The sequence below is a fragment of the Pseudoliparis swirei genome, chromosome 5 (genome assembly GCF_029220125.1).
Source record: "Pseudoliparis swirei isolate HS2019 ecotype Mariana Trench chromosome 5, NWPU_hadal_v1, whole genome shotgun sequence".
Taxonomy (NCBI): Eukaryota; Metazoa; Chordata; class Actinopteri; order Perciformes; family Liparidae; genus Pseudoliparis; species Pseudoliparis swirei.
Genome location: NC_079392.1, coordinates 5,328,519 through 5,345,194, shown reverse-complemented (window position 1 = coordinate 5,345,194; position 16,676 = coordinate 5,328,519). Strand labels below are relative to the sequence as shown.

General features: G+C 38.0%; 1 protein-coding gene across 1 annotated transcript in view; it reads left to right on the top strand.

Annotated features, from left to right (window-relative positions):
• The window catches only part of LOC130193948 (glypican-5-like), a 54,261-nt gene extending 44,418 nt beyond the window's left edge, over window positions 1-9,843 (top strand). Inside the window, exons 10-11 of the mRNA XM_056414786.1 lie at window positions 7,388-7,488; window positions 7,565-9,843. Of these exons, the coding sequence (XP_056270761.1) occupies window positions 7,388-7,488; window positions 7,565-7,663 (200 nt within the window). The 3' untranslated portion in view covers window positions 7,664-9,843. The remainder of the gene's footprint in view (window positions 1-7,387; window positions 7,489-7,564) is intronic.
• The last annotated feature ends 6,833 nt before the right edge of the window (window positions 9,844-16,676 follow it).

Here is a 16,676-nt window from a genome sequence, read left to right as displayed (position 1 = left end):
CGGGGGTACCAGTGGGCTGCCAGGCTCACATCGTCTGCGTGCGGCTGCGCGTGCGGCTGCGCATGCGGCGATGGTTAACAAGCAGCCGAGTTGAAACGCTTCGGGGCCGGAGATGCGGCTCATTAAATAATTACAATTCACTTTGCTCTCACTGTCTCTCTCGTTCAAAGACATTGTACGTCTCTCTCTCTCTCTCTCTCTCTCTCTCGTTTGTTCGACTCGCCCCGGAAGAGATGAAAGACCTCGACTTTATATGAATTGCTGCACGTTAGAGATTATCTACTGAATAAGATACACATTTGACTCCCTGCACTGGAGCTTCAACCTCGATTCAGTGCACTCTACTCTTATCTACTCCGGTCCTCTTCTGGCTGTCCACCTGTTTGCTTCCTTTCTTTCAATCATTTTATTTTAAGTTTTTACAAGTTACACCAGACATTAAAAAACAACAACGAATAAATAAAAATTACATAAAAAACAACTATACGAACAATCAGACAAGGAGGAAAAAAATAAAAAATAAAAACACAAACATAAATCATAAATCATAAATTCACTTCCTGTTTGTCTCCACACGCGACTGAGTTTGTTCATGCAAATCTGATTATAGGCATAATCTGTGTATTAGTCCTACGCCCTGCAGTGAGGCTAATATTACCACATTTGACCTGAGATTATTGGTCACTGTAGTTGTTGGGTACAGTACATTTCCACAGTATATTGATAGAGTATTAAAGTTGATTATTAGTTACTTTAATTTGTTGGGTACAGTGTTTTATCTACAATATATTGTTGGTTACTGTAATATTCTACAGTGCTTTTCCAGGAACAGTGATTATATGAAGTATATTGTTAGTTACTGTGAGTACTAAAGCAGATTACTAGTTCCTGTAATTCTATTGAGTACATTTTTTGGGAACAGTGATTATTTACAGTAGTTACTGTTAGAAATAAAGGAGATTATTAGTTACTGTAATGCTATACAGTATTTTATTGGGTACAGTGATTTTCTACAGTATATTGTTGGTTACTGTGATATTCTACAGTACTTTTTCCAAGTACAGTGATTATCTATCGTATATTGTTAGTTGCTGTAAGTACTACAGTAGATTATTAGTAACTTTAATTCGATACAGTACTTCTTTTGGGAACAGTGATTTTCTACATTATATTGTTGGTTACTGTGATATTCTACAGTACTTTGTCAGGTACAGTGATTTTTTACAGTGTATTGTTGGTTACTGTGATTCTCTACAGCCTTTTTTTTACTGTGTTTTAATACAGTACAAGATGTATTACTATGATTTTGACGGTAACGCTTTATTTACTGTAATCTTTGAATAAATACACCGTAATTTACTGGGACCTAGTTTACAGCACAGGTGTCAAACACAAGGCCCACGGGCCGGCCACGTCTCTTGACGACTTGAAAGAAAATATGATCACCTTTTCTTTAAGAAATTGAAGAAAAATATCATGTGCTTTTATTTTGAAGGTTTCAAATTAAATGGATTTAAGTTATAAAATTAGAGAAATCTTCTCATGCACAACATTTCTACACTCAAATCAACGATAATCAAATGCAAAGAGAGTCATATCACAATATCTTCGGAAGGAGTTCATACAGTGTTTCAAACACGGTAAATTACCGTGAATTTCACAGACGTTTTTGATTGTATTTTTTACAGTGCAGCCCATTCTTCGTGTCGCCTCCTCCAGCTTCACTCCACGTCTTTTCCAAAGGAGCATTCATATGCCGCACACATGGCGCGCACACAAACATCCCCATTGGCTGCTGTTGACGCACAACCTTCAACCAATCACGCTCGGCCGTCATCACCCTTTCATCTACCCGCCAACCACAGCCCCCCCCCCCCCCCCTCGCTGCATTTCCATCTTCAGTTAATTAATTTTCTCGACTTGTTTCCTCCACTGGTTTTATGCTTCCACCGGAGGCTCCGTCTCACCTCTGGGTGACCTTGAGAAGACGTCAAACCGTTAACTGTGTTATGAAAACAAGCACCATGAACACGGATGTTACATTTTAGACTTTATGCACAGTTAATTTGGGGAAGAAAGGAGGAAATAAAATATATTCTCTGCATGGCCACTTGTCAATAAATGCACTTTCTTAGGAGATTAACAAGTGGAATAAATTGATTATGAAGTGAGTCGATTTTAATTTGCAGAATAATGAACAGTTTACAAAGTAAAAAGACATTTCTGTAACATTCATAACATTTTCTTTAGGTTAAAGTAAAGTGATGTTTTTTTCTTCTATAAACCCAAAGTAACGAAATATGTTTGGACCCTGTCCTGGTTTTGGATTGGATCAGCTGCAACCAGTTGAATGGAAAACACCATGACCTTTCAAAGTAAAAGCATTATTATTTTGTATCAAGACCGATTGAATAATCCCTTCAATATGAGTTTTTGTGTTATTGCCTTAAACGTTCTCTTTCCTTCCCTCTGAGATAAGAAGCATCACTATCACACAAAGTGACTAAAATGCTTAAAACATGATGACAAATTACCCACCAGGGACACATGTGATGTTTCTAATATCTACAGATTGTCATCTGAATGATTAAATTAAAAGAGCAGGCCAATATCATAACGTTCTTTCTTTAAGCCCATAAACAACCAGATGACAGCAGTGGAGGATACTGGAGCTTATTGTGTGTTCATAAGTATGTTGATATGTATTTGGATATATTTCCACGGTGCTTTTACTCTGAAGTCACATCACACGGCCCGATGTTGTTTCTGTCTTCCCCTTCATCGTCTTCCTCACCCTCTCAGCATCTTTTATTTTGCTTTTATCGTATCATTTTGATCCTGGGTATGATCCACAGTTACCTTTTTTTCCGTGCTCTTCCTGCTCCGTGTGTGTGTGTGTGTGTGTGTGTGTGTGTGTGTGTGTGTGTGTGTGTGTGTGTGTGTGTGTGTTTCCTCTCTGGGGATCTGAGGCTGAAGTAATGAAATGCTCATTACTGATTCAGCTGGAAATGCTGGGGATACATTTACACATCTACACACACACCAGACGCTTTTCAAGGTCACCTCACATTGTGTGTGTGTGTGTGTGTCAGAGAGAGAGAGAGACAGAGAGAGGATGAATGTCTGTTGTATACATACAAATTGAGGAGCAGTAAGATCGGGCATAATTGGGGCCTTAATTGACAGTTCTGTACAATACGCCACAGGCATCTGATATCCAACACAGTCATTAACTCACACACACACACACACACACACACACTACTGTCTGCTGTGTTGTCAGTCGGGTTTCGTTTCAGTCGGCTCAGGAATGCATGAAAGAGGATTGAACACACTGACGCTGAGGTTTCCTCTCTGGAATGTGTGTTTTGGTAATGTCTGAACATTATAACAAAATAATGTTGAATAATCATCTGGAAGATGAAGGTGTTTTGCTTCTTATATGCTTAAATATAAGAATCAACAACAGGTTTCTTCCAAATACACCAGCATGAGATGTATATGACGTGTCTGATATAAAAAGACGTGCTGCTTCTTTCCCTGTTGACACAGATGGATCAAAATGTCAATAGAATAGTGACGACTTACCGATTTTAAATCTTTGTAATAAAAAGAAAGAAAAAGTCGATATCTTTTGAGCTTCTCGGCAAGTATACATGAAATCCTTGTGAACAATGTGTATTATTTGTTTGGAATATTTTAAATTTAGAATGAGAGATGAAAAATCGTTGCGAGAGAGAGAGATTTTTTTTTTGATTTTTCAAAAACATTTTATTTACATATTTACAGTAAAATGTTGAGATTTTTTTCAAAATGAAGTGTTTAAAATCACATGTTTTGTTTACAAAATAAATACAAAACTGTACATACACCAACTCCTCTTCAAAGATTTTTTTAGATTTTTCAAAAACACTTCATTTAATATTTAAAATGTTTACAACATTTTCAAAATAAAGTGTTAAAAATCACATGCTTTGTTTAAAAAAATAATAATGCAAAACTGTACATACACCGACTCCTCTTCAAAGATTTTTTTAGATTTTTCAAAAACACCTTATTTACATATTTAAAATGTAAATAAAAAATTCAAAATAAAGTGTTAAAAATCACATGCTTTGTTTAAAAAAATAAGAAATACAAGACACCAACTCCTCTTCAAAGACAGAACAAACACAATCATTAAAAAAAACAGACAAGAAACTAAACAAAACAAAAAAACAGAAACCAATAAAGAGAGAGAGGGAGAGAGAGAGAGAGAGAGAGAGATGCATTGCGCCGCTCTGTTTCCACTGGGTCACCACAGCTCTGATTTATGGCTCTGCTCCACCTGCTCTCGCCCCTCACCGTCGTCCCCAGGTGAACGGCTCGCTCGAATCCAATTCCAATTTTCATGTTATTAGTTCTGAAAAGTATCTGAATCACAAGTCGAGACTTTTATTTCCTGGAGCGGACGACGCATCACTGGTCGCTCTCTTCTTCAGCCGTTGAGATGTGATGAAGAAGGCTGAAACTTCTGTGCACTGACCTGGGGTCTGCCTTCTACCACGGCAACTTTCTGGTGCTCTTGCATTCTTACTATCACACACACATACATACACACACACACACTCACACAAACACACACTCATTACTCATTCTAGTAAAGGTTAAACTACCCCATGAGTATAAGACCAGTGACATTATTCGTCACTCATCACTCATCTCTGGCTCTGTGTGTGTGTGTGTGTGTGTGTGTGTGTGTGTTTGGGGGGGGACGTGTGTGTTGCCAAACAGAACATGTGACGTGTTCTGATTGTTGCTAAGAGACAAACATTCTGAACAGCATGTAGGACGAGACCGCGCTCTGCCACCTGCTTTCTCTCACACACACACACACACACACACACACACACACACACACACACACACACACACACACACACACACACACACACACACACACACAGAACATTTGAGTATAATGAATTAATCCCATAATTAACCGTACCTTTTGATAAATAATTAATAAATTCCTCATCAAACAAGCATTTGAAAGTTGTTTCACTATTTTTATATTGAATTAAATACTAGTTAAATAATGTTATTAACAATAATTGCTGCCCCTGTGTGTGTATGGGGCAGTATTTCTACAGTGATCAACTTATATTTTAATCTTATTTAGTAAAAGTTTAAAATATTTTAAGTAGCAAAATTCCTGCGTTCAACATTGAACTTAAAAAACAGCAAATAATAATAATATAGTGCTTTTATTGTCTCATCTATATTACTAATGCTTGAATGTGTAACAGGTTATTGTGGTTGGTTGGAATGAGGTTCATATAAACTATTTTATTAAATGTTTAAGTAGAACTATAAAGCTGTCATAAATGTAGTGTTGTAAAACGCTTCTCCCTTTGAAGTTTATGCTGTGTAATAAATCAACATTAAACTCTGTATTAGTCAAATACATGACACATTACACATTACAGATGAAAAATAGCCTCTTGGCTAACTCTGGCACATTTACTGCAATGTTTTTATCAATGTGCACTGTCCCTTATAAAATAAACCATTTTAAAAAATTAAAAAAAACACGTGATCACATGATCACATGATCTTCATCCTCCACCAGCAGTTGGCTTCAGTCTGTGTTTTGCCTCAAGCTTATTTTTTGGATTATTTTCCCATTAACACTCTAATAACATCGTTTTTTAAGCCTAATTCACCTTCAAATATGAGAGTAGCTCACTCACCTTCCTCAGTGTAAAAAACTATAAAGGCATTGTGTGATGTTCACTTAAGCAACAGATCAAAAAAGAGAGCAACGTATTGCTATTTCTTTACATGATTCAAGAGCTAATACAAGAACAAAATGCAGATGTTGTGCACGAATTCAAATGTTGTGCAGTTCTTCTCTTTACATAACAAGTCAAAACCAGATGTGACACAAAGGTTTCCAGTTCTGATGGGAGCGAAACAGGAAACACACACACACACACACACAGACACATGTTTGCACGGCCAAGAGCCGAGAGTCCCGTACTGCTCCATGTGTGTTAAGATAAGAAAGTAGAGATTCATAATTACTAAACATATTGTGAATAAATCATCTGAATCTTCGCCACAAAAATGGTATACATTTTTTTTTTAAACACACATAGCATGAGACAGATTGTATTTCCCCAGAAGAGTGTTTATGACCGGGGTTAGAATGTCTTGTGTTGTGTGTGTGTGTGTGTGTGTGTTTATGAGGGTGTTTTCCTGCCTTCTTCGTGTCCGTATCATTATGAGATATAATATTTGTGCGAGTGTGTGAACACTAACAACTCACCTCATTCCTCAGTGCCTGAAAGAGGCTCTTTGTCCATTGTGCTGCATGACAATGTGTATTGTAAGAGACAGAATCAGATGTCTGCCCGAGCAGGTGTGTGTGTGTGTGTGTGTGTGTGTGTGTGTGTGTGTGTGCGTTTAGCCGCCAGCACAGTCTGACTCCCTCTTGTCCTAATCCACTCATTTACCGGAGTTCCTCTCACAAGGCACTGGAGTTCTGCCAACACATCCACACACACACACACACACACACACACACACACACACACACACACACACACACACACACACACACACACACACACGCACACCTAAATACATTACATGCCTATGAAAGTTTCAAAGCGGCTGAGGAAGTCTGGCCGTACTGTATGCCCATTAAATGAAGCAACATTACACACATCTGGGTGTGTGTGTGTGTTTTTTTTAATGTATGCGTGTGTGTGTGTTTTTATGTGTGTAAGGTCACACGGTATGTATGCATAGCTGCGAGTGTGTGGGTTGAAATTCATACATTTCTTCAGGCCTAAACAACAACAAAAACAGCCGTAAATAATGTCCGATTACCTTCAGGCGGTGTAACACGTCGTTTATTTTGAATTAAATATCCGGAGAGCGTTTAGATCTTTAGAAGTCGAGCAAAATTAGAAAAAAAAATAAGAAATAAGAATCTATAATATATATATATATACGTCTATAATGTGTGAGCTAACTGCTTTGGACACACTTCAATAAATCACACATCCCACTTCTTTTTTGTGAAAAGTGTCAAATTACATCCAGTTTATAATCAGATAAAATATAAATATTATTATTTTATTACATGTCATTTATCTGACTTAGAACCCTGTTATATTCAGACACCGTAGACACCGCTACAGGGAGCAATTCAGGGTTAAGTGTCTTGCTCAAGGGCACACCGACTCGGGCGGGAATCGAACCGCCAACCCTCTGATTGAGAGACGGACCTGCTACCCACCGACCCACAGTCACAGCGCTCACAAAGCGGAGCTCGGCTCTTCTGATTGGACGGTGTAGTGATTGTTTTTTGTCTTTCACTGGTCATGTGACCAAACAGGTGACACGGCCAGCGGTCATCGTGCAGTCACGAAGGACATGGCTCCTGCTCCTCCTATTCCTCATCGCCCCGTCCCTCCTCATCACCTCTCACCTCCACAGGTCGGTCACATTCTCTCCTCCCCCCCGCTCCCTCTGTTCTTCCCGTCGTATAACATCACCTCGTGCTCTCCGTCAGGTGGCTGTTCGAGGCTCGGCCAACACCTCGTCTCTTCGACCTTTGACCCCGGCGACCCTGCTGCTGCTTCTCCTGCTGTCGTCATGGGAACACCGCTGATCACTGACAGAGACTTGAGAAAAAAGACTTAAAGGTTTTGTGGGGAAGTTGAGTATTTGGAGTACAGGTCAACCACTCTTGATTGTTTTTAGTTTTTTTTGGGTGGGAGGAGCTACAGGGAGGAGCTACATGTGCGCTATATGCATTTCTACGTCACCTGCACTGACCTCCACACGTGTTTGTTTACGTGTATTTAACTTTTAAATAGGATAGACTGCACAGCACTACTGACTTTTTTTTTGGACGAGAGATGTAAATACAAATATATATATATTATATATTTATATAAAGAATTTCTATAGATAAAAAAAAAATGGCTTGATGTGTAAATAGAGAATAATATAGAACGGAGAAGGTTGACTTTGACGTTACGGGGCGTTTAGTTTAGTTTGACCCCGCCCCACACACACACACACACAGAGACGGCTGTAGTTGGAGCTGATGCAGCAATGTAGTGACGCAATCATTTTGAATAGAAATGGTCAAAACAATAACTATAAGGCGACACTTTTCACATAAACGTAATGCTCGTTCACGCAAGTTGGCAATTCTTTAAAAAAATTAACTAAAATAATGCAGCGAGAGATTTAACTGCGGAACACATTTTAAATCCTCAAAAAAAAAAGACTCTTTAGTCGTAATCTCTCTTCAGTTTCCTCTGCTAGTTTGACATTTTCTACACATATAACACCTTTTTATATTAGTTGTGGGGAAAATTTAGTTAACACTCTTTTCTTCTCCAGCTGTACAGTGTGTATTTGTAAAAGCCCCTGGAGGGAGGGATGTAACATCTCACACGTCGACTTCTATTTCACCGCCGCGCTCGGCAGAAAGCCCGGTTATAAATAAAAGTCTCGTAAACAATAAAAATTCATCTTATACACGAGAAGACTCAGTCTGAACGAGACACTTTAATTTTACATCTCGTCGCCGTGTGCAATTTCTGATTGGGTCTGACTTTCTCCTCGTAATTTTCTGCTGAGTCAACATAAAAATAAAAAAAACCATTAAGAGGTACACACGTGTGAGTTATCTGGGCAGTGAGCCCAAGCAGCGTATTCGCTGGCGGGATCCTTTTACAACATAATCTGTCGAACACATGCGGTATTACTTGATTCTCTTTTAAACGCCGTATCCAAATGAGATGATATTTTTTGGATATGAGCCAAACCCCCTTCATCTGTGACAGCTCTACGACCTACATAAAAAAAACACCGACTCATACATATGCACATACTGTCAATACATTAAATGTTGAAAAAACAGGAAGGTCTATTGACATCAATATTTGAGTTGAAATTCTTTTTCATTATATTATTTTATATGCCTATTCCTTAGATAAACGCGAAAAATAATGAGCATTTATAGCACTTTTGGGTAATAATTCGAATTAAATCGCCTGGAAAAAGTGATGCTCAAATTGATAATATGCCGCGACAAGTAATTATGCGGATGCTCAAAAAAACACCGACTCATACCAATGCACATACTGTCAATACATTAAATGTTGAAAAGAACAAGAAGGGCTATTGACAGCAATATTTGAGTAAAAAAAAAAAATCTTATATTATTTTATATGCCTATTCTTTAGATAAACGCGAAAAATAATGAGCATTTATAGCACTTTTGGGTAATAATTCGAATTAAATCACCTAAAAAAGTGATGCTCAAATTGATAACATACCGTGACAAGTTATTATGCGGATGTTCACCTTTTTAACGGATCGGTTAAAATCTTCGCAGTGGATGAAGTGTGAAGATTGCTCGTGCATATTTGTATAGAGGACCAAGCAAATGTTTTTCACATCAACCACAGAAGTGACTTTTTTGTCCTCTAGGACGGTGTTGTCATCGTCAACAAGATTGAATTAATGTACTTTATCAAGGTCTAACAGCTCTTTTTGTGTAGATATCTGTGGTCATTTTAATTTGACTTAGTGACTCTCATGTGAAAGGTAAATAAACCCACTGTAATACATTGTGTTGTGTCATTAATACACAGCGTAACATCACCAGTAATAAACTGTTTTCAAATGCATACTGGACTTTGTCTCTTATATACTGTGTAACTGTTCTAGTGTAAGATGAGTGACAGATAGTGCTGAAAATAAGTGTAATTAAAGTGTGTTCCTCTAAATGTAGCTTTCATACTTCAAATTAAAGATATGCTTTTGAAAAAATCTTGTTTTTTATTTTTACCATATTTGGTTATTTGGTGCCTTATGTGTACATATATATGGGGAAACAGCTGCAGCTCCTTGGCCTCTGGCCCTTTAAGAGATTACCGCGATTGGATTGGCACGGTCAGGAAGTTGGCACGGGTTATCTTCGGCTGGCACGGGGAAACCGCCGGGGGATGATGGGAAATAAAGACATCGTTGAATGCAAATTGCCACAGAAAGGAAGACAGAGCGAGGGAGAGAAAGAGGATGAAGGAGAAAGACGTGTGGGAAGGAGGAGCGTTCCAAATGTCATCCGGATGATGGATTTAAATGCGATATTTAAATATTTGTATTCAGTGTCGTTGGTTTTGTTAAAAAGTTCATTAAAAATCTCTAAGAGCCCGGTGTTTGGAGGAAGAAGGCAGGAATTTACAATATACAGTATTGATTTTTACCTTCGCATTGAAAATGCGGAAGGTAATGTTTTGACCGCCGTGTATTTATTTATTTATTTATTTGTATGCGTGTTATTCGCATAACAAAAAAAGTTTAAACCGAATCGCATGAAATTTGGTGGGATGATTGGTTATTATCCGGGGACCATTTGATTAGATTTTGGGATCGATCGGGTCAAAGGTCAAGGTCAAGGTCATGGAAAGGTCAAAATCTTCTATTTACCATAGCGCGGTCAATTTGTATCCAATTGGCATGCAACTAATGCCAACATGTTCATAATTCAATGCCCAATCTTGTGATATGCGAAGGTATGCGCTCTACCGAGTGCCCATTCTAGTTAACAAATGGTTTTATTCGCCGTCATTCGTTGAGCTTCAGCCTCATTGGTTGGTGGGAGTCGTCATACAGTGACGTTTTTTTTCCTGCAGCTGTTTCACACTTCCGGGTTTTCGGAAGACTCTTCAAAATAAGATGGCTTCAAAATAAGAGCTTTTTCCGCCTGGAAACAGACGGTTTTTTACGATCTCTTAAGAGAAACACAGAATAAAAACATATCATACCTGAGTCATCCCACTATGAAGATAAGCATAAAACATCATACAATCAACATTATAGTTACAAATATAACAGTGATCATACTTTTGTATGTGTTCCTCAACACATTCTTCAGAATATTTCACATAATATCCCATTTATTAACTAGAACGGGCACTCGGTAGAGCGCATACCTTCGCATATCACAAGATTGGGCATTGAATTATGAACATGTTGGCATTAGTTGCATGCCAATTGGATACAAATTGACCGAGCTATAGTAAAAAGAAATCTAATCAAATGGTCCCCGGATAATAACCAATCATCCCACCAAATTTCATGCGATTCAAGAAGAGGTTGACCTTTTTCATGACCTTGACCTTGACCTTTGACCTGATCGATCCCAAAATCTAATCAAATGGTCCCCGGATAATAACCAATCATCCCACCAAATTTCATGCGATTCGGTTTTAAACTTTTGTTGTTACGCGAATAACGCATTCAAATAAATAAATACACGGCGATCAAAACATTACCTTCCGCATTTTCAATGCGAAGGTAATTATCTTTTTTTTGTTGTATTTATTTAAAACATAGGCTTTCGCATTTACATGTGCAAGTTCATATAAAATCCACTTCAACTCTCGTAAATATTTGAACTTGTCGCAGTAAAAAAAAGTGTACTCTGCCCATCACAGAGATTGAAAGGTATAGGCAACAGGCAGGAGGAGGAAGAGGAGGAGGAGGAGAGGTGAAGAGGGATGCATCGGAGTTCACGACGGAGAGAAGGAGCGAGACGGCGGATTTGCAGGAAGTTGTTTCAACGAGCTGAAAAAAATCCTTCCTCTGCAGCCGCACTGATGACATCATCCGTGCACCGATTGTTTTTAACCCTGTCAAAAGGTTATAATTATTCATGTTCCTATCCTAAAAACCAACATTAAATATCGGATTACTCGTTGTGTCCATGTTGCGGCTCTCCGTGGTTTTATAGCCGTTTGAAGCTAAACTGGCACAACCAGAGGGATTATAATCGTGTTTTAAGGCTATGACAACACAATAAATGTCAATTTTGAGAATGCATGATCTCCACTAGAGCGCTCCACATTTTTTATTTAAATATAAATCCGTCGATCTGGAAAGGGGCCCACGATAAAAACAAATTCTCACCCGCGTGAATCAAGTGTAGTTCAAGTTATGCGTCTGCACTTCTTTACACTGCAACCTGAGATTGAAGAACAAGACATTTGACCTCAGTAAGTAAGTATAATATTCTAATAATAATGGCGCAACATTTGATCTCTTATCCCTCAGGTGATCAAATCATTTAAATAGTGAAAAGCCAATTTTTTCTCGGAAGCTTCTATTAAAAGAGTCTTTTATATCACTCTCTGCTGGTGGTATCTGCATGGCGGTGGTGTGTGGCAATAATTGGGGATTAGGTTTTTTTTTTTCAGGATTGATTTAACCCTGAAAGATGATCAACTTCACAGTTCCCTTGGCAGCCTCCTCCTCCTCCTCCTCCACCGTTTATGATATGCCAACACGGAGCAGCTCTGCTGAAGCAATCAGAGATCAAGTGTCTCGCTGACGCATCAGTTTCTGTGTGAAAGCAGAGCCCTGAATCATCTAACTACCCTCAACACGCCCGGCGTGTCCCAGTCATCTCTTTTATGCTCTGAATTACTTATCGTTGCCAGGGAGAAGAAGAAAAGACAGCAACTGCTGATTATTTCTTGCAATTAAAGAGCAGTTGGAACAAGCAACAAGCAATTATGATCTCCTTTTGAGTTAGCAAGGTTGCCCCTTAGGTTAGTCCTAAGCTTTTCAGATTCCATTAAAACATACCTGTTTACACTTGATTTGGTTGATTTGAATATTCTATGGCCTGCTTTTTTATTTTCTGTTTATTTATTTTATTGCACCATCTTTTACAGTGTGTTGTACTTTTGCCCTTTTAACTGTTGACATGTTTTGGCCTGTTATAGACAAATTGTTCTAATTGACTCCTGTACTGCACATTGTGACACTTTGTCTGTGATAAGTGCAATAAATAAATAAACTTTACTTTTCTAAACTTTACTCTTACACATCCAGCATCAGCCTTCTCCTAAAATGCAGATTCCCACACGGTGATACTGCATTATGATCTAAGTTTCAAGACAGACTTTTTTTCGTCATATTTATTATAATGTCTTTTTTTTTTTAGACATATTAAAATAAAACAAACACAAACATGTCAGACATAAACATACAAAAAAGTATATATATATATATAGCATGTTGTATTGAACTTAAAATTACAAGAAACTAAATAATCAAGTGTCTGTGTTGCAATTTAAAATAAATGTATTCAATTATTTTTAAATGGTAATTTGCATGGAAAATACTTGGTGCTCTATAATTTACATACACATGCAGACACAAAACAGGATACAATGATATATATATATATATATACTGATTACATACACACATATAAATATATATATATATATAAAACATTAAAACAGTTCAATCCAAACAGTTTCTTTTTTAAATATATATATATATATTTAAAAACACACATGCATACCCCAAAAAACATAACAAAAACAAAAAGAAAATAGAAAAAGAAAAGCAACCCCGGCACCCCCTTTATTTAGTTTGTTTTTGATGTGAAAGAAAGACCTTTGAAATGAGTCCACTGAAGCCTGCAGAGGTCGGAGGTCGTGGTGATGGATAGAGACCCAGGTCATTGCTGTTCTCCAAGGAGAGTTTTCTCTGCCATGAGGTCCGTCAACAACATTGAGCCGAATTGATGGTTCATAACTATAATTGATACGATTACACATTACATGCAGTGCCGTTAATTTAATATCACATAATCCATACAGAGTTATTTATTTGTCTTAACCCTCCAACTTCTAAACTCATAATAACACATTATTATTTTTCTTTATTTTATATAAATTTTCTGATTTATTTGATAATAATAATTTAGCATCGGAATATAAAAGCATTTTTGCTTCTATATACCTTTTAAGTCTTTCTGTTTTGTATATTATATAGAAAAATATTGTATTATATTGCAATGATTGACTGAATAAAATACACAACAACAACAACAATAATAATACATAACCGCAATCGCTAATAGCGCCATTAATACCCTCTTAAGCCCCAATGCACCACATGTGGTGCATTTTTTATATTGTGTTTTAAACTGTCTGTACTATTATAATAAACATGAGCAAATATATTGATGTTGGACATCAAATTAAAAAAGACAACTGGGGCTACAAATATCAGTGAGCCATTTAAACACAACTCAAACACCAACTGAAATAAAAATACAAATATCATAATCATAATTTTGTCAGGTGTCGGCCCACTCAGAACGTTTCCGTAGCTAGTGACATGTAGCTTTGTGCAATCATAAAAGAAGAGATGTTCGAAAGCAAGAGGACTTCACACAGATTCTAAATATCTTTACAGAATCCTTCTGCACCAAAGTATCACGGAGATATAAGCCAAAGAACACAGAAATATTAATCGCTTCATAGCTTTACATTCAGCAAATTCAACATACTTTTGTTCTTGAGAAGAAGAAAAAACGTTTCTCTCCCCTGCATTCCAGCTGGCATGGCTTTAGTGTGTGTGTATGTCCCTTTAAAAACCAGGCGGACTTTTGGGGAAGCGTCAGTCAGCTGTCAGGAAGTTCAATTTCAGCGGATCGGATTTCACATTTCAAATATGGCGACGCCTTTCTGTCTCCTATTGGCTAACAGTGCTGTCAATCTTGTCTTTCTAGATACCAATCGATTCTATTGGCTCTAAGTATTTCAATGACGTGTCGATCTTTAAAATCCGCCCTTCCCCGGCGGAGATATCTGCGCGCGCAACAGCTGCGCTGTGACAGACCCAAAAACCGGCTTTACGCACAGCAAGCACGCGCACAGCACCACTTTGTTTGATCGTTTTTTTATCTTTGATTTACTGTTTTAAAGCCACATAATGATGTATTTGCATGTATTGAACACCACAAGTAAAAGTGAAAGTGAAATAAATGGTTTGGTACATGAGAAAAGTCAAATGGCACAGATGGTGCTTCAATGTGCCCAAATGCAAATTTTAGAGACCTCGCCTAAATTCTCTTTACTAAAAAGTCTCCAACTATTGATCTGCTTTATTTTTTCTGAGTCAAACTTTGCAGAGTCTGTTCACAAGTTTTATTATTATCTGGGTGATTTTAGGCCTTTGCTGTGCATCCATCCAGGATATATTCATCCTGAAAGTGCTTTTTTTTCTCTAATCGAATCTGAAACTTCTATGAAAATAGAAGATTCATCTTTATTTACTCTTAACCAGTAACATATACACAAATATTTACACATCTGAACAAAAGCTCACATGTGTTCCCTTTATTATAACACCAACATTATTCAAATAGCTTTTATGGTTGCAGAGCTACACCCTTTTTAGTTTGGGTATGTCATTTCGAGCAGAAACCTAAAAAATCGGGTGGGATTCAGGAGGTTAAACCTAGTTTTCTCACATGTCACATGCGTACCCAGTAGTTGTAATGTCTAAACATAACCAGGTACACAGGTTGGATGCTGGTCCAACCTTCTGTGTTAAGTCCAGTACCTAACTGGCCCGCACACGTCTCGCTAATAAGGTCAAAAGCTCAGCACTTAACTATTTACAACATAGAAACATAAAAATACTCACAAAAACATGTTTGAATCACATGTGGCTCGTATTCCTGTGTCACGTGCATCTCATTAGATTAAAGAGTTCCGCTTTGCAAAGCGGCGCCGTGTTTTTTTTTAATGAGCCAATCAGAGCAGTCGGGACTTTTCAGGAAGGAGGGGGGCGCTTAAAGAGACAGGCGCTCAAAAGGAAACGTGCATCTCCAGACAGAAAGAATGACGTGTTTTTAAAGAGTGAAGCATTCAAACATGTTTTTGAACAAAAAATATATAAAATACAAGGATGAAACTTTAAAATGAGCATGATTCACTGCCCTGATTCAGAGAAGTCAGTTCAGTTGTAATTGGTTACAGATTTGTTGGTACACGTCGTGGAGCTTTTACAGTTTGGACCAAACAATGATCTGGATGACATCCAGACTTATTCTCTCCCATGTCATCTTTGTTCGTGGATATTTGCCACGGCTCGGAGATATTATCTTAAATGACAGATAGTTGGGATCAAATGTGGCAGGTTAGCAATTATAATGTCATTACGTCTGATGTATTGGTTGCATGGAGGTTGTTGATAGACACATAGGAGCGTACGCTTTGTCTTCAAAGGGTCCACCGCTGTTCATTATCTCTCGGTTCAGTCCTGCTATGCCGAGAATGACGTGGGAGCCGATGGTTTTAAAATCTGCTGACAAGAACGTTTGTGTCTCACGGACATGAAGGGAACGCGAGGGAGAACCGACAAGGTGCTCCAGCGCCACGCAGTGCAGGTCACAGCAGGCCGAGGAGCTGCGATGTCTTTCAGTATTCTTCCTTAATGCTCTGGTGCTTCTCAAGCGTGGACCTAGAAAACGCATGAGCCCTTTGATGTGTATCTGTATTATACTAATTTAAAAAAAGGTGCAAAAGATATAGCGAACGGGGAATAGACTGAAATAAAGAATTAAAGTATTAAAAGGTTCTACAGATGAAAGAGCGCAGGGTGTTCAGATGGAGGAGGAATTGTAAGAAAACCAGAGTGAGGCTGAGTTTAAAAGAGACTGGGCGAAGCTGATGAAGCTCAGTCATGTGGTATTTAACTCAAGCGAGTGTTAATGACCCGGCTTCACTTGCCTCACAGAATGTCTTCAGCGAAAGATCTTTAGGGCTTGAGAACGCGATAGAGACTCAGTT